The sequence below is a fragment of the Chelonia mydas genome, chromosome 2, assembly GCF_015237465.2.
Source record: "Chelonia mydas isolate rCheMyd1 chromosome 2, rCheMyd1.pri.v2, whole genome shotgun sequence".
Taxonomy (NCBI): domain Eukaryota; kingdom Metazoa; phylum Chordata; order Testudines; family Cheloniidae; genus Chelonia; species Chelonia mydas.
Window position 1 is genome coordinate 60,353,702 of NC_057850.1, and position 27,821 is coordinate 60,381,522.

The following is a 27,821-nucleotide window of genomic DNA, read 5'->3' on the forward strand; positions in this document are numbered from 1 at the left end:
ATTCAAAAAGAGAATTCCATCTGTGAGGAAGTAGGTGAACCAACACCAGGAACTCAGAAAAATATTTGCCAATATCTTTTTGAGTCAGTGATGTATTTTCCCCAAATTGCTGCAATATGAAAGTTCTCCTTTCATATAATCTTAATATAGTGTTCTGCACTTTAATATTAGTTGTAATTTCACCTGCATAAGATGTATTCAGATTAGACTTTTGGCCCTAAGAGAATGGAGCCTCCCTTTTCTACAATCTTTGCACAGCGCCTAGCACAAAGGGGCGCTGGTTCATGATTAGGGCTCCTAAATGCTCCAGTAACACAAACAATAAAATAAAATAATACACCAGGGGACTGAAAGAACTCACTGACTCAAGGACTGAAATCCCTTTTCCCCAGTGGGATGGTATCGAACACTACCCTGTATTGACGTGCTTCAATAATAACATTACATTGACGTCCAGAAGGAGCGTGTGTGGTTACATTTCCCATTGTTACTGCAGTTTTACAATGATGCCTCGAGCACATTCCCCCCCCCTTTTTTTTTGTTATACAGCTAAATAATCTGATTGTTTAATCCATTAAAACGACGTTGTTCTTTGTCGTGAACTACGGCTGAAAAACCTCCACATACCAAGCACAGTTAATCAACGGCATCATTTAAGCCCGAGTTAATCGAGGCTTCTTCTTTTTCTTACCACATATTCATGGGGCTCTAGTTTTTGTTGGAGGCGCTACAGCAGCATCCCGCTCCCGGCTGTGCCTAGGATGCATCCCTTCGCACTGCATCCCTTCGCAGCCCTGCCTCACGGCCCGCCGGGGCTCTCATCAACTGCCTAAAGCGCGAAGGGCTCTTTTGATTACCGCGCCGCAAAGAAACAAGTGTATCATCAAACACAATAGTAGCATTTTCATCCAGACAACTGCCCTCAAATGCCGTTGAATGCGTTTTAACAGCCATTCACTCATGTGCTGTTAATTTCTAGACGGCAAAACCCAGGGTCTCGTGACACTGACAAGATGTTTTCAATGGGAAAATAATGGCCGCATGGTATACACAGGAGGAGATAGACAGATTGCCAGGCTTCTGTCTATCTGTAGATAGATTGCCAGGCTTCTGACTTCTCACGGATGAAGCAGCCAACAAAGGATAAGAAAAGTGGAAGTTTCCAATAAATCCCCATCGCTACATGTAGGTTGATTGACTGACTGTTAATACAGAAATTCGGATGACAGGGTTAGTGTATAACCTAATGGCAACTGTCGCGTTTGCAGGGATTTTTTGAATGAGACACTTCAACAGACTTAGTGAGAACACTTCCTACCTGGCACCGATCTGATCGTCTCAGGTTAATTTCAAATGCAGGCGCTGATTTCTCTTACAGTAAGCATCCTGAAGCGGTAACGCTAGCCCTACGATTTGCAAACACAGACACTAGCAAATCTGACACCCCAACAACAGAGCTTGTGTTTCTCAGTTTGATGTCGCTTATGTGTTTTCAAACAGTCGGGTTCCCATAAAAACACATCCCTTCCTTAGTACGTGAGTCTCATTGGCTGGATTTTACCTCCCGCTTTACTGGAAATTTAACCCGAGTGTATGTTACCGATTGTTAAATTTTCAGAACAGCTAAGTGTGTTAAGATATTCAACTGGAGATTTGTACCTCGGACCTCTCATCTTCAGATAGCGATGGGAAACCTTCTTGGTAAAATATCACTTCAGGGTCCTTTATCGGGACTTTTCTATGGGGGTGTTGTACTTGTTCTTACATATAGATTGGTACTGGGGATGAGTTGTGTTGGCAATAGAGCAAACTCTGTCTCTAGTTCATTCTGACTATAACTTCGCTCGGGAAGGGATCGGGAGGTTGACAAAGCCAGGCTGCAAGCTCTGAATCTGATTAGCAGCCTTGCCCGGCTCTGGATCCGGGCTGACGGCAGGTACTTCTCAGGCGGGACTCGAGTGGAAAGTTTTCTACCCGCTTGGCCTTTCATAGTAAAAAGTCGGTCGCTGTTGCTTTCAGCTCCCGTTGGGAAATCTCATTCAAGGATTTTTGTCAATGGGAGAGCGCCCTGCTCCGCTCCCCCGACCCAGCTCCGGCTGACGTCACCAAGGAGGCGATAAGTATCTGTTGATATAATTGGATGTGAGATTCTGGGTTGCGATAGCACAACTCGGCCCATCGCTGCTCCGAAAGGGCCCCCATGATTTATTCAGCAGTGGATCGGGGCACGCAATCGAGCTGTCAAGAAAGCGTCAGCTTATTAGGCAAGGGCTGCGTGATTCCAGAAGCGGGTCTACGCTATAAAAATCACGCACCCGGGCGCTGATTAGGAGAAAATCTGATCACAAGTTGGGGAAGAGACGACACGGGCAGAGTGACAGCGGGACCTCGGCAAGCCCCCGGCCCGGACCGCCTTCACCTGCCCTGGGACCCGGCCGCGGCATCTCCAAGGTAGGCAGCGATCGCCGGCGTGCGCCGCAACAGAGCAAACTTCTGCCTGCCCCGGGGGCAGCTGCGGGGCTCGGACCAACGCGCGGCGGGTGGGTGCGGGAGCCCGGCTGCCGATCCTGCAAATGAGCCCGGCACGCCCGCTGGCCTGGGGGCCCTGCGGGAGGGAGCAGTGACCGCGGCGCCGGCTGTAACGTTGCTTGGGAAGCAGCCAGGCCGCGGGAGGTTTTTAAATGGGACGCGGGCTCCCTGCCCAGCCCCGGCTGGCGGCCGTCACTCGATGGCTCGCCGGGGTACCTGCAGCGCCGGGGCTTTCTCCTCCGCGGCCAGAGCTGGTCCCCGCCCGGGGCTGGGGCTTGCTCCGTTCCGCGCCTCTGAGGGGCTGGGGCAGGGCCAGAGACCGGGGGGCGCAGGGCGGGGCCGGGCCTTCAGCACCACGGAGAGCGGCCCGGGCGGCTCCCGCCCTGGGGTCGGCCCGGCAGGGCTGTGCGCTCCCCCGGCCGGCCAGTCTGACTCCAACGCGGCAGGTTTTCTCTCCCCGCCCCGCGCCTTCCCCTTCCCCCCCCCCCCCCCCGCTTCTGTCCCCGTTGCAGATCTGGGCGTTGATCATGAAGCTCCAGCTGTTGGTCTCCACAGGGATCCTGCTGGTTGCTCTCCTGCCCCGCCATGAGTGCAGAGCCCTCCGCGGGAGCCCCCCCGCCGCCGCCAGCGCGCCGCTGCCGCCGGATGCCCTCCCGCCGCCGCCGCCGAGCCTGCCCGTGCTGCTCCGCATGGGAGAAGAGTATTTCCTGCGGCTGGGCAGCCTCCACCGGAGCCCCGCCGCCTCCTCCTTCGCCCCCAGCAGCAGCCGCCTCCCGCCGGGCGCCCGGGCCACCAACTTTTTCCGAGCCGCGGGGCAGCCGCCGCCGCCGCTCCCCGAGCGCTCGCCCGAGCCTGCGGCGGGCCCCGGGGAGGGGGAAGCCAAGAGCCTGCCCCGGGAGGCGATGGCGAGGGGGAAGCGATCTGAGGAGCCCCCGATCTCCCTGGATCTGACTTTCCACCTCCTCCGAGAAGTCTTGGAAATGGCCAGAGCCGAACAGTTAGCCCAGCAGGCTCACAGCAACAGGAAACTGATGGAGATCATCGGGAAATGAAGCGGCCGCGCCTTGCCAAAGAGATCCTGCAGTCGGCACAACATTATACAGTATTATATACCATAGTGCTGCTCTGGCGTCATCTCTGTATTTTTATATAGCTTTAAACATAGAGGGTGTGCACTGGCCAGAGCCCACGTCCCTTGGTTAGCATGCCCAGCCGTGTATCCCCGTGCAGTGACGAGACAAGTGTCATTCGTAACTTGCCCGCCTTTATGTTTCCATTTCGAAGTTATTCTAGTGACATCGCTACTTTAGGATGGGGACAGCGGAAGAAAGGGTTCAAAGCAGCCTTTGGACAAGAGAGAGACTTTTCTTGTGGGGAAAGGTGTGTGTTTGTGTGTGTGTGTCGGGGGGGGGGGGGATCTCTGTAAGCTACTGCGAGTAACTTTTTCCTGTACCATTTCCGTAATAAAACATCTTTTCAGCGCTCGGTCAATTTTGGTGTGTAAGAGAATGTTTAATATTTATATTTTTAATAAAAGCTGCAAAGTAACTGTGGTTGTATAGACTTTCTTGCCTTGGGGTCTTCTAGATTCGGCAGGGGTTTCCGTTCTGTATATATATATATATATATAAGCTTTCCCTGAGCCATTTGTTTTGAGTTTTGTTACACCCACCCACCCATAACAGCGCTGAAATGAAACGGAGGATTGGCCAATACCTGCACGCTGAGAGCTCAAGCAGTGATAGGTGTAAAACGAGTGTACGTAAATTATAGGACCCAGCCACGGGCATATTATGAGGATACAGCTAAGGGTATGGGTCTGTACAAGGACTTTATTGCAGTTCAAAGGTTTCGGGGATATTTATGCTTTCTCCCGATTATATTCTTTAACACCGCACGGACTCCCTGTGCAGAAAATGCATCCAACATGGTACACAGCCGCATTTTCACTATCCGCTCCCAAATTCAATTGTTTAACTCAGCTCTGTTAAAATAAAATGACTCCAAGCTAACACCTGTCCTTCAAAAAGCCAGTCTAGCCCCCTCCCCGCTTTTCTTGTCTCCAATTTAAACAAAATTAGTGCCGCTGTTCTGGGTTTACAGCAATGCTGTTAAAAAAAAACAAAACCGAGCTGGAAGATTTTTGCACCTGAGAACTATCTGACACGAAGTGTTGCGGGGATCAAGCCACATGCTTGGCAATGCCATTGGTGATTATTTTGTAAAGTTGAATGATTAACTTTGAAAAAACAATTTCTGTCCACGAGAAGAAACATTTCTACAAAACCCTTCAAACAGACATAAATGTGGTGGCGAACTTCACCCTAACTCGCTGTATAATCTATCGAGATGACAGATTTGAGCGAGCTGCTGTGTGTCCAGCAACTCAACCATCCCGTGCAGGACTAAACGCTTCTGGCGCAGGGTATAACGCCACAACAGCTCCGAAAGAGTCATTAGGGAAGACTGAAAGCCTTTTTGGACGGTCTAAACACACACAACGCCCAATCCTGCACTAACACGCTAACTCACTCACACTAGTGGCAGTTTGGGGGGCATGGGGAACGGAGAACTGGGTTAAATCGTGTTAACTTCAAAGCAGATGTTCCAATCTCTTGGGTGGAGCGCGTACTTGTATGAAAGTCTCTAATTAGGGAATTACACCTCATACTCTGTAACATGCCCCGAAGGGTCTAGCGTGTGACTGGCCGAATGTGAATTTAACCCCAAAGAATTAAATTGCTCTAAAAGGAGGCTTCAGTCTCTGGAGAAAATTCTCCTCCTTGGGCTCTACACTGCCATCCTTGTGCGTAAGAACTTCCCATTGAATACAGCTGGAGTGTTGTGACTGGAGAGACGGTAGGATCTGGTGGACCTGTAATTAACACGAGTGAGCGTTGAGTTCGGGGATGCATCTATGTGCAGGGGTGCCTTCTAGCAGCTAAATGCACTTTATGGTGTCATGCAACTGATTTTTAAAATGTTTGGTTTAAGGAAATCACTCAAGTGCTATTGATTTTGTTAAACACTATTTAAATTCTCATATTCCCCTGAGTACGTGAAACGGACAGTTCCTTACTGGATTCATACATCTGTCGTATTTATGAAATCAGCTTTCTCCTATTATCTTATGAATCATCAGGAAAAAAGAGTTCAAAGAAGGATTTTGTGAAACCAACGAAGACAAGTCTGAGTCCTGGCTGCAAATATTCATTAAGAACAAAATCTTGTGGAAAAAACACAATTGGATGTGGTGATGAATTTTACTGTTGTTCAGTGAAGATATCTGTTAACTCTTAATATATACTTTGTTCTTTCAAAGCGCTGTACAAACATTAACTAACTGATCCTCAAACCCATCCTACATAGTCCCATTTTACAGGAGGGAAAAACAGAAACAACATAGATGGTAGGTAGGCTACATTGCAAACTGTTGTCAGAACTGGGCTTTGTATTCAAGAATTACTTGGCTCCCACATTAGACTATACTGCCTTCTGGCATTTATTAATCAACCATTTCATGCTATTGACTATGGTACCATGAAAAAAAATGTATGTCTTCACCGTCAGTCATGGTGCTATAAGAAGAGCTATGTATGCAGGGCCTGATCCAAAGCCCATTGAAGTCAATGGAAAGATTCCCCTTGATTTCAATGGGCTTTGGATCTGGCTCTTAGACCCTAACCCTGTAATGTATTTATGACTCTCAAAGACTATTGAACTCTTTCAGAGATGATGACCATCAGCATCCATTAGGAAATACTCATACAGTATTCAATTCTGTAATAATTTTTCTAACTGTCCTTAGAGTGTTAGGGTTAGAAACCCTGATGCCCACAGAAGTCAGTGGGAAAACTCCCAGGATTTCACCTTCAGAATCAAGTGCAATGTCAATCTGCTCACCATTATAAAAGGCATGTCAGTTTATGTAATCAGTTTCACTAGTTAAATATCTGTAGTATACATTGTACACTTCTCTCTGCACTGTGGTAGCCTTTTCCATGGGTTTATAATCTTATAATAAACTCATCACAGTTCAGCTCAGAATGGTCTTTTGTGGTTTCAAAGGTCTTGCCCTTTTTACTGTCAAATTGTTCAATATGATAAAAGTGAGTGTTGATTTCATGTATCAAAGGAAGTTGAGAAGCTATAGGTATAACAGATATGGATATAGACAGGCACAAGCTGAAACACTTATTCAGAGCCCTCTCCTTGCCTTTTGGGGAAATACAGATAATGAAGATACACATACAGATCTGTATCCCACATAATTCAGGAAGGGTTCCAATCCAGTGCTTCCTACAGCTATATCTTTATTGTCTACAGCTATATAAAATATAACATTGCTGAATGGTTTGAGTGTTATTAATTGTGATCTATCAACCACAGCTGGAAAATACAAATCTAAGGGTGAAAAGCTCCTCTTGCAATCCCCATTTATGCTCAGTTATGGCACATCAAGCATGCAGTAGCACCACTTGTGCTGGAATAATTCAGCACAGTGGCTGTGTTGAGTGGAGTTTTAGACTTACCTTTGAGTTTTATGGATTTTGTCAAGGATTTGCCACAAGAGTTAGCAATAAGTTGAAAAGGTGAAGTTACTCCAACTGGTGTAATTAAGAGTAGTGAGGGGGTCATATTTCAACGAACAGTCTTGGGTAAGCACTTACAAAAATACAGCAGGACACCCAGGCTGGCTACAAACAATCATAATGCTCACTAATTTTGCAACTATAATTATAGCATGAAGCTTCTGTTCAACATTCTCCTCTCTGAAACAGGTTTTACTTGAACACACAGTCACTCTTAGTACAGTATTTCATCAACACATCTATTAGTCCAGTTTTCCCACTCCTTTTATTCAGCTATTTCCAAACATCATTCTAATCTAAAAGTATCAGATACAGTATAAAGGAATTCAAATAAGGCCCTGGGAATTAAACCTAATCAAGATGTTCCTTATATGGATTATTTCTTGTTGGTTCCAGCCAGGTCACTTGCTGCCTCATAGCTCCTCTCGGGTAAGTACATCCAAAGCCAGCCGGAATTATAGTTATTCATTCAATGAGTTTAACCAGGAGAAAGAGAAGACATGACGAGCCGGCTCATCAGTTCTTTCACTGCTCACTGGAACATCTTCCACTTGTCCTTGAGGGGATGGTTCAGACCCAGTCTGTAGGAGGAGGAAATGTTTATAAGGGGAAGAAGGAAAGCTTATCTTTTAAAGCTGGGATATGTTTGCTATATGGTTCTATAATACTGGCTTCTTTCTATCAATAAAGTTTGACGGGAAGTAGAAAGGAGGAAGAATCATGAACATGAAAAGTCTTTGGGGGCAGGAGCCTACTGAAGCCAAAGGGAGTTTTGCTATTGACTTCAATAGGGCCAGGATTTCACCCCATGTGTTTCCATAGCTCAAAAGGCCTCCAATTCTTACACGAGTGGATTTCAATAGGACAACTTGCATAACTAAGGTGAGCAGGATTTAACTCCATGATTGAAGTAGGTGCTGTAACTTCTAATCAAGAAGAGAAATGAAAACTTGCCATATTAGCCACATATTTAACATGTAACTGGAATACACCAGAACAATTTTTACTAGCTGCACAATGCTGGCATTCACTCTGGAGTACTGGTGGCACCTTAGAGACTAACCAATGTATTTGAGCATAAGCTTTCGGGAGCTACAGCTCACTTCATAGTGAGCTGTAGCTCCCGAAAGCTCATGCTCAAATACATTGGTTAGTCTCTAAGGTGCCACAAGTACTCCTTTTCTTTTTGCGAATACAGACTAACATGGCTGCTACTCTGAACTCTGTAGACAGTAAACAACTGATAATGTTATGATCAGTAATCAAGTTTAAAAACCCATAAAATAAATAATTTGTTTGATGTGTTCTCAAATGCCTATAAAACTTAACGTCTTCAAAAAACGGGACTATAAATTTGCAATATATGGGGCAATATATACTAACTCTTTTAGGATGCTTAAAAACAAATTAGTTGTCAGAGCTTTGGGTCCAATTCTGCTACCCTTACTCACTTTGTGTAGTATCCTACTGTGGGAAATATACTTGATTTCAATGGGACTATTTGCAAGTAAGGTATTATTTAAAATGAATAAGGATGGTAGAATTGTGTCCTTTAACACTAAATATGTCTCAACCATTTATAACAGTTGCATAATGTAAAGTTATCAAAATCATGGTGCAAACATATGTACAGGTACTGACAACATATCACAGATACTTATGAAGAACTACAGCGTAGGATGGATGATTATTTGGCATTTTCCAAGCAATTTTTGTAAGTATGTAATGTTAAAATCCATACTGGAATTAGTGAGAAATGATGATCTGTTATGTGTAAGTTGGCTACCGGGCTTCATTCCAGTTACTGTCTAGTTGGACAATATCATACCACTATAGGACAAGTCCTAAAGTCTTGTGGACATGAAAACAAGTAGTTTCCTGTTTCTTTTCCTATATCTAATTGAAGTTTTCAGTTTATTTTTAAGATCCTTAATTAGTATAAATTGGCATAGCCCCAGTGGTTTCAATAGAGGTAATTCAATTTACACTGGCTAAGAATCTGGCCCTAAGACTTGAAAGATGGATTAATCTAGCCTCTTAATTTGGACAAGATTTTCAAAATGATGCTTTTTTGTTGCAGGTTCAAAATGTGGTGTGAAAATTTGGTCATTTTATGTACATTTACATTTTCAATGTATAACACTTTCCAGTGAGTAAATCTATTGTGCACTTGAATGAGAGTGCAAAAATTAGTGGAACTTGGAAGACCTGAAGGAATAATTACCTATTTAAACACCAGCGTTCCTTTTCAGCAAGGTTGGAGTGAAAATTTGTCTCCTAAGCTTAGTAAACAGGTTTGTCTGCCATGTTGTTGTAGCTGTGTTGATCCTCGGATATGAGACAGACAACATAGGTGAGGTAATATCTTTTATTGGATCAACTTCTGGAAACTTCACAATATGAAGGAGAAGGAAGCCAGACTAAATATTACTTCCTGAGAAAATACAAAAGCCCAACTTGTATCTAGCTTAGACACTCTGGTTATTTCCCCAGACTTGAAGAGCTCTGTGAAGCTTGAAAGATTGTACCTTCTACCAACAGAAGTTGGTCCAATAAAATATATTATCTCACCTACCTAGTCTCTCTGAGTTTTGCACATTTTAAGGAATTAGACACACATCAGTCAGATCCTCAGCTGAAGTTCTGGCCCTCAGAATAATGTGTGTAAAATCTTTTGGCCAAAACTTCTAGTGTGGGTTCCTAAAGTTACCTGCCAACAGTAAATAAGTGGCCTAATTTTTTATAAGTGTTGAGCACCCAGCACTCCCCTTTGCTTGACTTCAATCGGTGTGGTAAGTGCTCAGCACTTCTGAAAATAAAGGCATTTGTTTGGGTTTCTGTAGATTGAGGGGTCTGAGTTTAGGGAATCCACATTTGAAAAGTTTGCCTTTTACTTTCAAACGTGCAACTGAAATGCCTAGAACAGCTAAAAATAATTATCATTATGCAGGCACATTTTTGTGCACCCAAGTCCCCAGTAGGGCACTTAACATACACCCTTAGTGCACAGAGTCCTAAATGTCTGGCAAATGATTAATAAAAACACCCACCTCACCTCTGATTTCTTCTCTAAAACTGCCTTATTATGCTATCATTTATCTTACTGTACAGAATCAGCCAGATGGATCACTTCCGCTTGATGTTCCAACAACAATTTCATTTTGTTTTCAGACTATGGGCTTGATCCAGCAAAGCACTTAGGACCAAATCTACAAAGGTACATAGGCTCCTATCTTTCACTGACACAATAAAGGTTAGGATCCTAAATAACTTTGTGGATCAGGGCCTTAAGCACATACTTAACTTTAAATCAATGGGACACCTCACAAACTTAAATTTAAGCACGTGTGTAAGTGCTTTGGTGGACTGGGACCAAAAAGAATTGGAAAGAATAAAAGAATAACTACTTGGTCTTCTCTACATTAGGAGATACACATTAACACATGGTAGACCTTGTCTGCTGAGACAAGTTTAAACCCAATAGTCTTTTGTCTATAGGTCACAGGGTGGCTGGCCTCAGTAAATGAAGTAGGTCCAGCTCCCCTGTGCCAGAGCTGGTGCGCCCATTTAGCCAATTATGAGAGTGAGGCAGCACCTGGGGGCTATAAAAGGTAAGGGAGAGACCTACTGAAGGAGAGTCCCAGTGAGAGTTGGTCAGGAGACTGGAGAAGTCTCTGGGGAAAGTTGTAGAAAGATTTCTGCAGGCCCTCCCTGGGAAGAGGGAGGAATGAACTAGGAGACTGTATGTCTGGGACCAGGGAAAAGGCTGAAGGCAGAGGAGCAGTGAGAGTGGTTTGCTGGCTGCTGTCCCCAAGCCAGAGAACCAGGGATGGAGACTGCTGAAGGCAAGGGAGCAGCAGAGGAACTTACCAATTGACATCTCAGGGCCAGAGAGCTTCACCCAGAGTGAAAGGACCAGGGAGAATGAAGGAAGGCGCACTGGCAAGGATGTTCCCAGCAGAGAGGCTGTGTGGGGTTCCCACTTGGAACAGCATGGTTACACTCCAGTTGGAAGGGCTGTCCTGGTACAAGGACAGGACTGGGCTGTGCTGGATAGCTAGGGCATGGTGAGAGACTCCAGGGCTGCGCTGAAGAGCCGAGCCATGGGAGGGACACCAGAGCTGTGCTGGAGAGCCAGGCAGTGGTGTAGTCCTAAAGTGAAGTATCTCCCTGTCCCCACGCTGCAGGGGGTGAGGCACAGTGGTGTAGTGGAGCTGGAACGCTGTTCCAGTGTGTTTTAGCTCCATCACACTACTGGAGCCAGGACCTGGAGAGGGACGCTGGGGCTGGATGTTACCTATAGTGTTTGGATTATGCTGGGGAAGACTGGCCTATTCTTGTGGGACTTTTGTTATGATTTATGTGCATGGGATTCTATAATAAATGAGCCCCTCAAGGGCTATAGTTATACTTTGGAACACTCTGTGGACTATTTCTGGGGACTCTGAAGGAGGGGAATTGAGGCAGGCGTGCCTGTTATGCTGTGGCCTGCCGCAAGACAGCACTCCAGGCAGGGGGCAGCGCTATGACACCACACCAAGTACTAAATCATTTCTAACATTGGACAGGCTAATACATGTTGTAACATGATGGTATTTCCCAGTTTAGGCACAAACTTCAAGACTTCTACAACCCCCCTTTGGTTTTGGATGTATTAAGTGTTTACTCCATGCATTTTGCCATGCTCAACAGAACTCCAGTCTACTATCTCTCTGCCTAGTGAAAACGCCTACACTGTGATAAAAGACCCACAGCATCGTTGCAGCTGCCCTGGGTCAGCTGACTCGGGCTCGTGGGGCTCAGGCTGTGGGGCTTTACAAGTGCAGTGTAAACATTTGGGCTTGGGCTGGAGCCCTGGCTCTAGCACCCTCCCCCTTTGCGAACATCTGCACTGCAATTTTATAGCCCCGCAGCCCGAGTCAGCTGATCTGGGCCAGCCGTGAGTCTTTTCAAGAGTCATTAATTGACAGCACAATTAGCTGTGGGTGGAGTAGAGGCAATACTGAGAATGCAGCTCTGCACGGACTTGTAAACTTGCTTTTTCATACCTGCAACGTTTAAGATCTGACTCTCACTGAGTCATACAATCATGTAGACCTATTATCATCAGATTGGTAAAAAGGGAAATTCTTAAATTCTACTTCAACTCCCAGGGAAAGTTGTTGCTTGTATAACTCAACTCACTTTGTAACAGCAGCCTGACTGTGCACTGCAAAACTATACTGTATCATTAAGATATTTCAGGACAAACTTTTCAGCTCCAGTGCTCATTGAAAAAGAGCTTTTAAAAATAGAGTGGTAGGGAGAGACTTTCAAAGGCAGAAAGGGGAGTCTGGCACACAACTGAAAGTCAATGGAACTAACTTCCCCTTGTGCCTTTGAAACACTCCTCCATAACGGCATGTATTTCCAATCAGAAAAAGGGCAGCTTTCTCCAAGTTGCAGCGGGCTATACCATATGCCTTTCAAATGGTGTCTAAAGTCGATTCAACACTTCATAATGTCTTCCTGTTGCTATTAAGTAATGAACCTTTATCTGAAATTTATCTCCTAGACTAGGGCTCTTTCTGGGGGCAGGGATTGTGTATTTATACAGTACAAAGCATAATGGGGTCCCATGCCTTGATTGGGGCCTCTACTAAAAATAATAATGAATAACTAAAACATTCACTTCAGATCATATTAATCACATTAAGGCAATTCTGGAGAAGTGCTAAACACCTAAGGGTATGATTCAGACTTTTCTCACTGACTTCAGGAAGCACTGGATTGTGCCCTCAGTAAACACCAGGAATTCCCATTGGGACAAGTCATGATCAGAGCTGAGCACCTGGTCTTTATTCAGGTTTTATTCAAGCAAAATTATAGCAGAAGTCAACAGGCCATATCCTGAGAAGTGCTGACCATCTGCAACTCCTGCTGAATTCAACAGCTGCTCAGCGCCACTCCAGCTCTGGTGCACAGAGTTTGCCTGAGTAAGGATTGAGTAAAACTAAGGACCTCAGGGTTTATTTAATCTGATGAGTTGCAGGTACTCAGCACCTCTCAGGATTTGGTTCATTAAGCACTAGACACAAGCACCAGATAAATCTTTACAAGGTTCACATTAATACAGGAAAACTGACTTTGCTAGTCCTGTCTTTGTCCTGCAATTGTTTGATTTTTATTGGGGGAGGGGAGTGGAAAGTGGATAGACCACTAGTGCATATTAGCTACCTGGAATATTTCAAAGTTTTACATACTGCTTTCTGCTTACAACCACCACCAGTCTCCATATTGTCCACGCACAAAAACTTCAGTATATAATAAACAAGCTTTACTGGAATTAAGAACTTTGTCTTACTTACCATTTTTATGAAGTCAGTAAATAACCATCTTTTTTGGAAGCTGTGCATATTTTTGATGTTGTCTAATTGTGGAAAATCCTATTTGCTTCTATAGATCTTTGCTGTACTGTTACATGGGTACTGGATTGTGTAAAGTTACATTAGGCTATTTGCAGAATGATGTAACATAATGAAAAGTGAGGGGTGAAATAGCTTGATCTCCCTAAGGCCCTAGAAACACAAGGGATACAGAGTAGAATTTGTTACTGTGCATTTCCTATAGAGTGACCAGATAGTAAGTGTGAAAAATCGGGATGGGGTCGGGGGTAATAGGTGCCTATATAAGACAATGCCCCAAATATCAGGACTGTCCCTATAAAATCGGGACATCTGGTCACCCTAATTTCCTACCTATACATCTCTGCTCTTTTATATAGTAACTGACACTCAGTAAAAAGCTTTCCTTAGAATGCTACCTATGACGTCAGGGTTTCTGTGTGACAGCCAGTTTAGTAATCTGCCGTCTCCCTGCTGCTCTATGCAGGCTGCTACTCGACAATTTCATGTCCCTCCAAAGACTATATGCATGGCCCAAGACCAAAAAAAACGGCCTATACATGAATAAAGCAGAAATCAGTAAGTTTTCTTTACACTGAGTGAAACTCTTCCTGTGCAGGAGGCAGCTCAAGGCCTCTGTGCCTCTTACATTCATTTAAGACCTCAAAATAGTCCCAGCTATGCCCTGTTTTGAGGGATTTAAGTGGTGCATAGGCCTTGTGCTAGACCTCTGCATAAGACCATTCATCCATAGTGGCTGGGGCAACATAGGAAATACAGTTCACTGACATTTTAGAATATGACTAAGATCATGACATGTTTTTTCAGTTTTTAATCACATTAGCCCTTACTCAGACAATCAGAGGGAGTTTGCTTGAGTAAGGATCAAGTAAAAAATCTCAGTATTTGTCCTTTTTTGTTGTTGTTGCTGCTGCTACTATGGCAAAATCTCCAAAATAGCTCATTTCCCACAGTAACTCCATTAACTGAAGGGTATGTCTAGACTGCAAAGAAAACCCTGTGACGCTGAATCTGGGAGCCTGGATCCATTGACTCAGGCTCACAGGGCTTGGGGTTCAGGGCTAAAAGGAGCAGTGTAGACATTCCCGCTCAGGCAGGGGCCCGGGCTCTGAAACATGGCAAGGGTGGAGAGTCTTGGAGCATCTGCGCCAGCCCACGCGGGAATGTCTACACTGCTATTTTTAGCCTTGCAGCCTGAGCCGAGTGTAGGTTCTGAGACTCAATGCTGTCCGTTTTCTTTGCAGTGTGGATACAGCCTATGGCTCTTAAGGTGATCCTGGGCCAAATTCCTCTCTCAGTGTCAATGACTCAATGGAGGTTGCTCTGGATTTACACTGATACAGCCGAGAAAAATTTGGGCCAAAAGTTCTAAATCTGATCTTAGAAAGATGTTTATTTCTTAAGTCAGGGTGGCACTTTCTGCTCTCAGTTACACTTGAGCAACCCCACTGACTGCAGGGTGTCTTCTGCTGGCTTCTTTGGGTGGGGGGAGGGATTGCACGGATGTATGGTTAGGAGAAAAGTGGAACTCAGGAAAATGAGCAGTAACAATACACGCATCCTGCCTCTAAGGGCTTGTCTAGACTGGGAAAATGAGTGGTGTGTTAATTAACTAGTTTTAACTAACATTTTTAAACACCACTAGCACCCAGTGGTGACAAAAATGGTCATGTTTAAAAACGTTAATCAGTCACACACCCATCCCATAATCTGTAGGCTCTGGTTGGTGCCTCAGCTGTCAGGTCCTACACTTCTGACAGTGACCATATCCAGGTAGTGAAAACAAAGGGAACGCAAAAGGTTATTTTTAAATAGTTTAAACTTTAGTCAAAGAATGTCTGTTCATGCAACATAGCTGCTTCAGCAGAATACCTGGCAGCTGTCACCCTTACCACAATACTGCTTCAGGATGAGAGACTGCTTTTATTAAATGTCTCTTTTAAAAAAAAAATATCAGTGTGAACCAACAGAATATTATCTGAGAAAAACTGTTCAGCTATATACGGTAGCAGACAGCATAGGCAGACTCCATCAATTATAATACGAGCTGTGTCATTCTTTGAACGGTGGCCAGTAGTGTACTTTAAAAGTCCATTGGGACTAAATGTCGTACTTGAATGCATTTTCATTACTTACAATTAGTGCTGCATGGCAAACGGATAATGCAATGTCACTTATTCAGGACCTTAACAATACCAAATTTTGTTCTGAGCAAAACTTGTTCAGATTTGCTTATTTTTTGCGTAGGCTGCATACGTTCCCTGCAGAATATTAAGTAAACCACAGGTCTTGGAGTCTGAACAAATGTTGAAACCAGTTCTGGGGAAGAGTATCTTAAATAAAAGCTTCCTTGTGTTGGTATTGTCTGAAAGGTCTTTTGGGACAAACAAAACCCTTTATTTCACTTCGTTCCGAATCGATCTCAATGCCTCGGCCAAAATCTAACAAAAGCACACCTTTTTAACTTTCCATCCAGTTTCTTTTTGTATACCAAAGACGTTTACTCTCTCTATTGAGAGCAATTGGTTTTCAGTCTGGATCAAAGCCTAGTCTTGCTGTCAGAGAAAACAGAAAGGAACAAATTACGAGAAAAAGTGGGTCACAACTCCAACTTATAAGTTATAGGGCCCTACTCCGTGGGAGAAAGTGAAGGAAGCAGTTTTACAAAAATACGAGTGTTCAAACTGAAGGGTCTTTTCTCGACTTACCCATCCATCATTCTTTGATACTCCCATAGTAAATCTCGGGAGGCTTTTCTGGTTAATCAACTATCCCTGATCCTTTTCCAATTGCACCAGAGACTAGTCTAATAAAAAATAAACCCTCTAACCTCCCCGCCAGCAGCGAATGAGTACTGCTTGCCAATGTGAGAAAACGAGTAGTCACACTACTGCCTGCCCCCAAAGGTTCTCTCTTCCTCCACTTTTCTCTTCCAGCAGACAAGCAGGGAGGAACAACCAAGAACTGAATTAAAATATACAAAGCCTCCAAGTGTTACCTTACAGAACATAGCCCATCTAATTCCAGCCAAAAGAAACTTTCATATCTCGCTGCAGAGATCTAATAGTGGATCAGTCAAGTATGGCTATGCTGCCTAGCTGTTCCACTGGGAAACACATAGTGCTGTAAATTAAAGACTTTTTTTAAATGGCTGCTGTGGTAAACCTGATGAATGAGACCCACCACCATTTCAGATTGTGACTCACCCAAGAATTTGATTCATTATATCAGATAACAGAGCCAGCATAATTTATGGGGTTTATAGACATCGCATGCTTTGAAGGTTTGAATGCTACTTTAACTTAGTCATGAATGAATGACTTAGCTGTGTTATTGTAAATATGTTGGGGGTGGCACGTAAGAGCTGTGGACATGTTGCACATTCCATGAAGGCCAGAAAAGAGCGCTCCAGGAAGAAAACAACTTGCTGAAATGTCAGCTGAAGTAGCAAGTTCTAATTTCTTGGAGCTACTGTGCAATGGAAAGAGAAAGTCCATGGCACAGTTAAACATTTTTCTTCTCCCTGATCTCATGTTTCTACATCTTCTTAGCTATGTGCTTGTTGGTCTGGATCTGTGAGTCTAGGTGTTTTCTCCTTGCTAGGACAGTGATACTGAGCGCTGATAGCCAAAAGGTGTTCACCCTAAGAACCATAATATAACTCACCTGATAACACTATCACTTCTTAGACAGACAGATGATTGTGGAATCAAGTCCCACTCTCTCATCTGCAGTCTGGTGTGGGCAATGGTGGCATTACAGTGCAGTACTCTGCTGAACTGAGAGAAGTGCCACCCTTTAGATAAGATGGGAAACCAAGGCCCCTTATGCCCATCTCAGGTGGCTTTCCAGGGGAATGTTAAAGATTCTGGGATAAATACTCCTTTTGGCGAAACAGGTGCAACTCCCACTGACTGGCAATTATTAAAAAACAGATTATTGTAATGGTGTGGGGCTCACCTCACATGAGTGTACACCAGGTGAGTGTGGGCATGCCTCCAATTTTCTCAACTTCTCCGCTCATTGTGCCCCTGGTCGGCCACTGCACTCCTGAGGCGGGTCTTTGGTGACCCAGCCTTCTGTCCACATCACATACAGTCCATGTGCACAGCAAAACAAACCCCTTCTGGGGTATACCATCCAACCGGGCCTATTTCAGGGCCCTCGGTAATGTCATGCAGCCCTCTCCATGCTCAGTCCTTGACAGTCCAATAGGGCCCATCACAGTACCCTCAGCCGGTATGTCCCTGCAGCCCGCCCTCGGCTCAGTCTTTAACAGCCCAAAGGGGCCCATCATTGTACCCCTTCTTTGGGTGCGTCCTTCTCTGTAGCCCTCCCTGGGCTCAGTCCTTCCACAGTACAACAGGACCCATCATGGTACCCCTCCACTGGCAATGTCTCTGTAGCCCTCCCCAGACTCAGGCCCTGTTGGTGAGACTGAGGACCAATCTCAGTACCCTAGTTCAGTGGCTCTCTACCTTTCCAGACTGCTGTATTCCTTTCAGGAGTCTGATTTGTAGTGCAGAACCCCAAGTTTCAGCTCACTTAAAAAACACTTGCTTACAAAAATCAGACATAAAAATACAAAAGTGTCACAGCACGCTGTTACTGAAAAATTGCTTCTTTTCTCATTTTTACTATATAATTATAAAAAAATCAATTGGAATATAAATATAATACTTACATTTCAGTGTATAGTATATAGAGCAATATAAACAAGTCATTGTATGACATTTTAGCTTGTATTGACTGCACTAATGCTTTTTATGTAGCTTGTTGTAAAACTAGCCAAATATCTAGATGACTTGATGTACCCCCTGGAAGATCTCTGCAGACCACCTTGAGTACATGTACCCCTGGTTGAGAACCACTGCCCTAGTTGTCCAGCTTACATGTGAAGGTTCCTGCTCTGGGATGGAGCAGCACCCCAGGCATAGGCACTGGCTTCCTCATTTCCCTGGGGGTGTTCGACCGCTGCTTCACCTCAGGCCCCGCCCCCACTCCATCACTTCCCCCAACACTCCATCCCTGCCATACCTCTTCCTGCCTCCACTCTGCCCCACCCCCACTCTGCCCCACCTCTTCCCACCCCATTCTGCTCCTTCCCCCTAGTGCACCCCATCCTCGCTCCACCTCCTCTCCTCCAGCACACCGCTGAACAGCTGATCGTAGTGGATGGGAGGCACTGGGAGGAAGGGGGAGGAACTGATTGGTGGGCCACCGGGAGGTGCTGTGGGGGAGGGAGAGGAGCTGATCGGCAGGGCTGCTGGTGGGTGCTAAGCACCCACTATTTTTTTCCATGAGTGCTCCAGCCCCAGAGCACCCCAGGCATAGAGTTGGTGCCTATGGCCACAGGGCTTCCTCCCTGGAGACTCTTTGCATGTCCTATAGTCCTCTGACCCCAGCTCTCTAGCTGGGTCAGTCTCACTTCAGCCCCCTTCTGGAGGGTAACAGTTCCACGTACAGTCCCTTCCCTAGGCCTGTCTAAACTTCCTTCTCTCAGGGTGCAGCCCCCACTTTCCCAATGGCTGTTGCGGGGGACCCAAGCCCACCCAATACTCCAGGCCCCAACCCAGGGACCTTCTAAGTAGCAGCCACATGCCATGTCCCTCTTAGCCCTGGTCTACACTAGGAGTTGAGGTCGAATTTAGCAGCATTAAATCGATTTAACCCTGCACCCATCCACACAACGAAGCCCTTTTTTTCAACTTAAGGGCTCTTAAAATCGATTTCCTTACTCTACCCCTGACAAGGGGATTAGTGCTGAAATCAGCCTTGCTGGGTCAAATTTGGGGTACTGTGGACACAATTAGACAGTATTGGCCTCCGTGACCTATCCCAGAGTACTCCATTGTGACCGCTCTGGACAGCACTCTCAACTCAGATGCACTGGCCAGGTAGACAGGAAAAGGCCCGCGAACTTTTGAATTTCAATTTCCTATTTGGCCAGCGAGGCAAGCTGCAGGTGACAATGCAGAGCTCATCAGCAGAGCTGACCATGATGGAGTCCCAGAATCACAAAAGAGCTCCAGCATGGACCGAAAGGGAGGTACGGGATCTGACCGCTGTATGGGGAGAGGAATCCGTGCTACCAGAACTACGTTCCAGTTTTCGAAATGCCAAAACATTTGTCAAAATCTCCCAGGGCATGAAGAACAGAGGCCATAACAGGGACCCAAAGCAGTGCCGCGTGAAACTTAAGGAGCTGAGGCAAGCCTACCAGAAAACCAGAGAGGCGAACGGCTTCTCCGGGTCAGAGCCCCAAACATGCCGCTTCTATGATAAGCTGCATTCCATTTTAGGGGGTTCAGCCACCACTACCTCAGCCATGTTGTTTGACTCATTCAATGGAGATGGAGGCAACACGGAAGCAGGTTTTGGGGACGAGGAAGATGATGATGATGAGGTTGTAGATAGCTCAAAGCAAGCAAGCGGAGAAACCGGTTTTCCCGACAGCCAGGAACTGTTTCTCACCCTGGACCTGGAGCCAGTACCCCCCGAACCCACCCAAGGCTGCCTCCCGGATCCGCCAGGCGGAGAAGTGACCTCTGGTGAGTGTACCTTTTAAAATACTATACATGGTTTAAAAGCAAGCATGTTTAATGATTAATTTGCGCTGGCATTCATGGCTCTCCTGGATATACTCCCAAAGCCTTTGCAAAAGGTTTCTGGGGAGGGCAGCCTTATTCCGTCCACCATGGTAGGACACTTTACTGCTCCAGGCCAGTAGCACATAGAATCATAGAATATCAGGGTTGGAAGGGACCTCAGAAGGTCATCTAGTCCAACCCCCTGCTCAAAGCAGGACCGATCCCCAATCAAATCATCCCAGCCACGGCTTTGTCAAGCCTCACCTTAAAAACTTCTAGGGAAGGAGATTCCACCACCTCCCTAGGTAACGCATTCCAGTGTTTCATCACCCTCCTAGTGAAAAAGTTTTTTCTAATATCCAACCTAAATCTCCCCCCTGCAACTTGAGACCATTACTCCTTGTTCTGTCATCTGCTACCACTGAAAACCGTCTAGAGCCATCCTCTTTGGAACCCCCTTTCAGGTAGTTGAAAGCAGTTATCAAATCCCCCCTCATTCTTCTCTTCTGAAGACTAAACATCCCCAGTTCCCTCAGCCTCTCCTCCTAAGTCATGTGTTCCAGTCCCCTAATCAGTTTTGTTGCCCTCCGCTGGACTCTTTCCAATTTTTCCACATCCTTCTTGTAGTGTGGGGCCCAAAACTGGACACAGTACTCCAGAAGAGGCCTCACCAATGTCGAATAGAGGGGAACGATCACGTCCCTCGATCTGCTGGCAATGCCCCTACTTATACAGCCCAAAATGCCATTGGCCTTCTTGGCAACAAGGGCACACTGTTGACTCATATTCAACTTCTCATCCACTGTAACCCCTAGGTCCTTCTCTGCAGAACTGCTGCCGAGCCATTCGGTCCCTAGTCTGTAGCGGTGCATTGGATTCTTCCATCCTAAGTGCAGGACTCTGCACTTGTCCTTGTTGAACCTCATCAGATTTCTTTTGGCCCAATCCTCCAATTTGTCTAAGTCCCTCTGTATCCTATCCCTACCCTCCAGCGTATCTACCTCTCCTCCCAGTTTAGTGTCATCTGCAAACTTGCTGAGGGTGCAATCCACACCATCCTCCAGATCATTAATGAAGATATTGAACAAAACCGGCCCCAGGAACGGCCCTTGGGGCACTCCACTTGATATTGGCTGCCAACTAGACATGGAGCCATTGATCACTACCCATTGAGCCCGACAATCTAGCCAGCTTTCTATCCACCTTATAGTCCATTCATCCAGCCCATACTTCTTTAACTTGCTGGCAAGAATACTGTGGGAGACCGTGTCAAAAACTTTGCTAAAGTCAAGGAACAACACGTCCACTGCTTTCCCTTCATCCACAGAGCCAGTTATCTCGTCATAGAAGGCAATTAGATTAGTCAGGCATGATCTACCCTTGGTGAATCCATGCTGACTGTTCCTGATCACTTTCCTCTCATGTAAGTACTTCAGGATTGATTCCTTGAGGACCTGCTCCATGATTTTTCCAGGGACTGAGGTGAGGCTGACTGGCCTGTAGTTCCCAGGATCCTCCTTCTTCCCTTTTTTAAAGATGGGCACTACATTAGCCTTTTTTCCAGTTATCTGGGAGCTCCCCCGATCGCCATGAGTTTTCAAAGACAATGGCCAATGGCTCTGCAATCACATCCGCCAACTCCTTTAGTACTCTCGGATGCAACGCATCCGGCCCCATGGACTTGTGCTTGTCCAGCTTTTCTAAATAGTCCTGAACCACTTCTTTCTCCACAGAGGGCTGGTCACCTTCTCCCCATGCTGTGCTGCCCAGTGCAGTAGTCTGGGAGCTGACCTTGTTCATGAAGACAGAGGCAAAAAAATCATTGAGTACATTAGCTTTTTCCACATCCTCTGTCACAAGGTTGCCTCCCTCATTCAGTAAGGGGCCCACACTTTCCTTGACTTTCTTCTTATTGCTAACATACCTGAAGAAACCCTTCTTGTTACTCTTAACATCCCTTGCTAGCTGCAACTCCAAGTGTGATTTGGCCTTCCTGATTTCACTCCTGCAAGCCCGAGCAATATTTTTATACTCATCCCTGGTCATTTGTCCAATCTTCCACTTCTTGTAAGCTTCTTTTTTGTATTTAAGAGCAGCAAGGATTTCACTGTTAAGCCAAGCTGGTTGCCTGCTATATTTACTATTCTTTCTAAACATCGGGATGGTTTGTCCCTGTAACCTCAATAAGGATTCTTTAAAATACAGCCAGCTCTCCTGGACTCCTTTCCCCCTCATGTTATTCTCCTAGGGGATCTTGCCCATCAGTTCCCTGAGAAAGTCAAAGTCTGTTTTTCTGAAGTCCAGGGTCTGTATTCTGCTGCTCTCCTTTCTTCCTTGTGTTAGGATCCTGAACTCGACCATTTCATGGTCACTGCCTCCCAGGTTCCCATCCACTTTTGGTTCCCCTACTAATTCTTCCCGGTTTGTGAGCAACAGGTTAAGAAGAGCTCTGCCCCTAGTTGGTTCCTCCAGCACTTGCACCAGGAAATTGTCCCCTACATTTTCCAAAAACTTCCTGGATTGCCTGTGCACCGCTGTATTGCTCTCCCAGCAGATATCAGGGTGATTGAAGTCTCCCATGAGAACCAGGGCCTGCGATCTAGTAACTTCTGCGAGTTGCCGGAAGAAAGCCTCGTCCACCTCATCCCCCTGGTCTAGTGGTCTATAATAGACTCCCACCACGACATCACCCTTGTTGCTCACACTTCTAAACTTAATCCAGAGACTCTCAGGTTTTTCTGCAGTTTCATACTTGAGCTCTGAGCAGTCATACTGCTCCCTTACATACAGTGCAACTCCCCCACCTTTTCTGCCCTTCCTGAACAGCTTATATCCATCCATGACAGTACTCCAGTCATGTGAGTTATCCCACCAAGTCTCTGTTATTCCAATCACATCATAATTCCTTGACTGTGCCAGGACTTCCAGTTCTCCCTGCTTGTTTCCAAGGCTTCGTGCATTTGTATATAGGCACTTGAGGTAACCTGCTGATCGCCCCTCTTTCTCAGTATGAGGCAGGAGCCCTCCCCTCTCACGTGCTCCTGCTTGTACCTCCTCCCGGTATCCCACTTCCCCACTTACCTCAGGGCTTTGGTCTCCTTCCCCCGGTGAACCTAGTTTAAAGCCCTCCTCACTAGGTTAGCCAGCCTGCTTGCAAAGATGTTCTTCCCTCTCTTCGTTAGGTGGAGCCCGTCTCTGCCTAGCACTCCTTCTTGGAACACCATCCCATGGTCAAAGAATCCAAAGTCTTCTCTCCGACACCACCTGCGTAGCCATTCGTTGACTTCCACGATTCGACGGTCTCTATCCAGGCCTCTTCCTTCCATGGGGAGGATGGACGAGAACACCACTTGCACCTCAAACTCCTTTATCCTTCTTCCCAGAGCCACATAGTCCGCAGTGATCCGCTCAAGGTCATTCTTGGCAGTATCATTGGTGCCCACGTGAAGAAGCAGGAAGTGGTAGCGATCTGAGGGCTTGATGAGTCTCGGCAGTCTCTCCGTCACATCGCGAATCTTAGCTCCTGGCAAGCAGCAGACTTCTCGGTTTTCCCAGTCGGGGCGGCAGATAGATGACTCAGTCCCCCTGAGGAGAGAGTCCCCGACCACCATCACCCACCTCCTTCTCTTGGGAGTGGTGGTCGTGGAACCCCCAACCCTAGGACAGTGCATCTCATGCCTTCCAATCGGCGGAGTCTCCTTCTGCTCCCTTCCCTCAGACGTATCATCTGGTCCACTCTCCGCATTAGTACCTGTGGAGAGAACATGAAAACGGTTACTTACCTGTATCTGCCCTGCTGGTACATGGACGTTCCCCTTTTTTCTTCTGGAGGTCACATGATGCCAAATTTCTTCACCATCCTTCTGTCCCCGATGTGCAGCCTGCTCTGAATCTTCAGAACCTTGTGCCCGTAGAAGCCTATCCTGACATCCGTCCAGGAAATCTTCAGTTTCTCTTATGCAACGCAGGGTCGATACCTGTTGCTCCAGACCTTGAACCTTCTCTTCCAGTATGGAGACCAGCTTGCACTTTGTACAGACAAAGTCGCATCTGTCCTGTGGAAGAAAGACAAACATAGCACATCCAGTGCAGGTCACAACAGCTGAATACCCCCCATCCATATTACCTTCCTTTTATGAGCTTCCTCCGGAGTTGTAGTAATTACTCAGAGAATCATACTAAGGAATCATTGTAGAACAAAGCATTGTACTGTATGTTTGCTGGCATTCAAACAACATCTGTTCTTTATCTCTCTGTGTTATCCTCAGGAGAGTGATATCATTCATGGTCACCTGGTTGAAATAGGGTGCTTTTCTTAAGGGGACATTCAGAGGTGCCCATTCCTGCTGGGCTGTTTGCCTGTGGCTGAACAGAAATGTTCCCCGCTGTTAGCCACGGGGAGGGTGGAGGGGCTAGCCACGCGCTGGGGGGAGGCAAAATGTGACCTTGGAACGAAAGCACATGTGCTATGTATGGAATGTTAACAGCAAGGTTTACCTTGAAAGAGTGTACCCATTGTTCTATAAAGTGTGTCTTTTCAAATACCACTGTCCCTTTTTTTTTCTCCACCAGCTGCATGTGTTTCAAAGGATCACAGGATCTTCTCTTTCCCAGAGGCTACCGAAGATTAGAAGGCGAAAAAAACGCACTCGCGATGAAATGTTCTCTGAGCTCATGCTGTCCTCCCACACTGACAGAGCACAGACGAATGCGTGGAGGCAGACAATGTCAGAGTGCAGGAAAGCACAAAATGACTGGGAGGAGAGGTGGCAGGCTGAAGAGAGGGCTGAAGCTGAAAGGTGGCGGCAGCGTGATGAGAGGAGGCAGGATTCAATGCTGAGGCTGCTGGAGGATCAAACTAATATGCTCCAGTGTATGGTTGAGCTGCAGGAAAGGCAGCAGGAGCACAGACCGCCACTACAGCCCCTGTGTAACCAACCGCCCTCCTCCCCAAGTTCCATAGCCTCCTCACCCAGACGCCCAAGAATGCGGTGGGGGGGCCTCCGGCCACCCAGCCACTCCACCCCAGAGGATTGCCCAAGCAACAAAAGGCTGGCATTCAATAAGTTTTAAAGTTTTAAACTTTTAAAGTGCTGTGTAGCCTTGTCCTTCCCTCCTCCACCACCCCTCCTGGTGCTTCTCTCCTCCACCACCCCTCCTGGGCTACCTTGGTAGTTATCCCCCTATTTGTGTGATGAATTAATAAAGACTGCATGAATGTGAAGCAACAAAGACTGTGTTGCCTCTGCAAGCAGTGACTGAAGGGAGGAGGGGAGGGTGGTTAGCTTACAGGGAAGTAGAGTGAACCAAGGGGAAGGGGGTTTCATCAAGGAGAAACAAATAGAACTTTCACACCGTAGCCTGGCCAGTCATGAAACTGGTTTTCAAAGCTTCTCTGATGCGCACTGCGCCCTCCTGTGCTCTTCTAACTGCCCTGGTGTCTGGCTGTGCGTAACCAGCAGCCAGGTGATTTGTCTCAACCTCCCACCTCACCATAAACATCTCCCTCTTACTCTGATATTGTGGAGCACACAGCAAGCAGTAATAACAGTGGGAATATTGGTTTCGCTGAGGTCTAACCGAGTCAGTAAACTGCGCCAATGTGCTTTTAAACATCCAAATGCACATTCTACCACCATTCGGCACTAGCTCAGCCTGTAGTTGAACAGCTCCTGACTACTGTCCAGGCTGCCTGTGTATGGCTTCATAAGCCATGGCATTAAGGGGTAGGCTGGGTCCCCAAGGATAACTGTAGGCATTTCAACATCCCCAACAGTTATTTTCTGGTCTGGGAATAAAGTCCCTTCCTGCAGCTTTTGAAACAGACCAGAGTTCCTGAAGATGCAAGTGTCCTGTACCTTTCCTGGCCATCCCACGCTGATGTTGGTGAAACGTCCCTTGTGATCCACCAGTGCTTGCAGCACTATTGAAAAGTACCCTTTGCGGTTTATGTACTTGCTGGCTTGGTGCTCCAGTGCCAAGATAGGGATATGGGTTCTGTCTATGGCCCCACCACAGTAGGGAATCCCGTTGCAGCAAAGCCATCCACTATGACCTGCACATTTCCCAGGGTCACTACCCTTGATATCAGCAGATCTTTGATTGCCTTGGCTACTTGCATCACAGCAGCTCCCACAGTAGATTTGCCCACTCCAAATTGATTCCTGACTGACCGGTAGCTGTCTGGCGTTGCAAGCTTCCACAGAGCTATTGCCACTTACTTCTCAACTGTGAGGGCTGCTCTCATCTTGGTATTATTGCGCCTCAGGGCAGGGGAAAGCAAGTCACAAAGTTCCATGAAAGTGCCCTTACACATGCAAAAGTTTCACAGCCACTGGGAATCGTCCCAGACCTGCAACACTATGCGGTCCCACCAGTCTGTACTTGTTTCCTGAGCCCAGAATCGGCGTTCCACCGCATGAACCTGCCCCATTAGCACCATGATGCCCACATTGCCAGGGCCCGTGCTTTGAGAGAAGTCTGTGTCCATGTCCTCATCACTCTCATCACTGTGCTGACATAGCCTACTCGCCCAGTTTCGCTTTGCCAAGTTCTGGTGCTGTATATATTGCTGGATAATGCGCATGGTGTTTAATGTGCTCCTAATTGCCAAAGTGATCTGAGCGGGCTCCATGCTTGCCGTGGTATGGCGTCTGCACAGAAAAAAGGTGCGGAACGATTGTCTGCCATTGCCCTGACGGAGGGAGGGGCGACTGATGACATGGCTACCGGGCTGGCTTACAGGAAATTAAAATCAACAAAGGGGGTGGCTTTGCGAGAAACTGAATGGCTTCCTCAAGGATAGAACTCAAAACTGGGTTTAGCAGGCCGTTGATTTCACAGAGGGAGGGAGGGAGGAGAAAATGAATACAAAACAAATCTGGTCTATTTCTTGTTTTGAGCCACTTCATCTATCTTTATACATCTTGCTGGCAGCAGACTGTGCAGTATGACTACTGGCCATCGTCTTCTGCTAGCTGCAGATTAAAAGACAGTGCACTGCTGGTAGGACTCAATCGCCATGAGACGAAACAAGGGAAATGACCTGGCTGAGTCACTCCCATGTTTGCCCAGGCGCCCCGACCTCATCGAGGTCGGTTAAAAGAGCACCCAGGACTACGTCGACGACAGCTACCAGTCATACTGCACTGTCTGCTGCCAAAAGGCAATAAACTGCTGCTGTGTAGCAATGCAGTACCACGTCTGCCAGCACCCAGGAGACATACGGTGACGGTGAGCTGAGCGGGCTCCATGCTTGCCGTGGTATGGCATCTGCACAGGTAACTCAAGAAAAAAGGCGCAAAACAATTGTCTGCCCTTGCTTTCACGGAAGGAAGGAGGGAGGGAGGGGGGCCTGACGATATGTACCCAGAACCACCCATGACAATGTTTTAGCCCCATCAGGCACTGGGATTTCTACCCAGAATTCAAATGGGCAACGGAGACTGCGGGAACTGTGGGATAGCTACCTACAGTGCAACGCTCCAGAAGTCGACGGTTGCCTCAGTACTGAGGACACACTCCGTCGACTACATGCACTTAGAGCATTTGTGTGGACACACACACAATCGACTGTATAAAAATGCTTTCTACAAAACCGACTTCTATAAATTCGACCTAATTTCATATTGTAGACCTTGAACCACTTCCCCATGGCCTGTATCTTCTTTGAGTCCCATCACCCAGCCAGGAGTACCTTCCTTGCT

General features: G+C 46.5%; 2 protein-coding genes across 3 annotated transcripts in view; one reads left to right on the forward strand and one right to left on the reverse strand.

The window, feature by feature from the left end:
* The first annotated feature begins 1,618 nt into the window (after positions 1-1,618).
* Positions 1,619-4,067, forward strand: CRH (corticotropin releasing hormone). The gene is made up of 2 exons (XM_037891608.2): positions 1,619-2,451; positions 3,042-4,067. Exon 2 carries the CDS (start codon positions 3,057-3,059, stop codon positions 3,579-3,581), a length of 525 nt encoding a protein of 174 aa, XP_037747536.1. The 5' UTR covers positions 1,619-2,451; positions 3,042-3,056; the 3' UTR covers positions 3,582-4,067.
* Positions 4,068-5,856: 1,789 nt separating this feature from the next.
* TRIM55 (tripartite motif containing 55) overlaps positions 5,857-27,821 on the reverse strand; it is a 74,449-nt gene continuing 52,484 nt past the window's right edge. The window contains exon 10 of one of the 2 annotated variants that reach the window (XM_037892513.2): positions 5,857-7,702. In XM_037892513.2, the coding sequence (XP_037748441.1) occupies positions 7,583-7,702 (120 nt within the window). In that variant the 3' untranslated portion in view covers positions 5,857-7,582. The remainder of the gene's footprint in view (positions 7,703-27,821) is intronic. The other variant, XM_027823870.3, reaches the window with a different exon arrangement.

Excerpts from the sequence above, each read along its gene's own strand:
- CRH (XM_037891608.2), top strand. The coding sequence starts at position 3,057 with ATGAAGCTCCAGCTGTTGGTCTCCACAGGGATCCTGCTGGTTGCTCTC.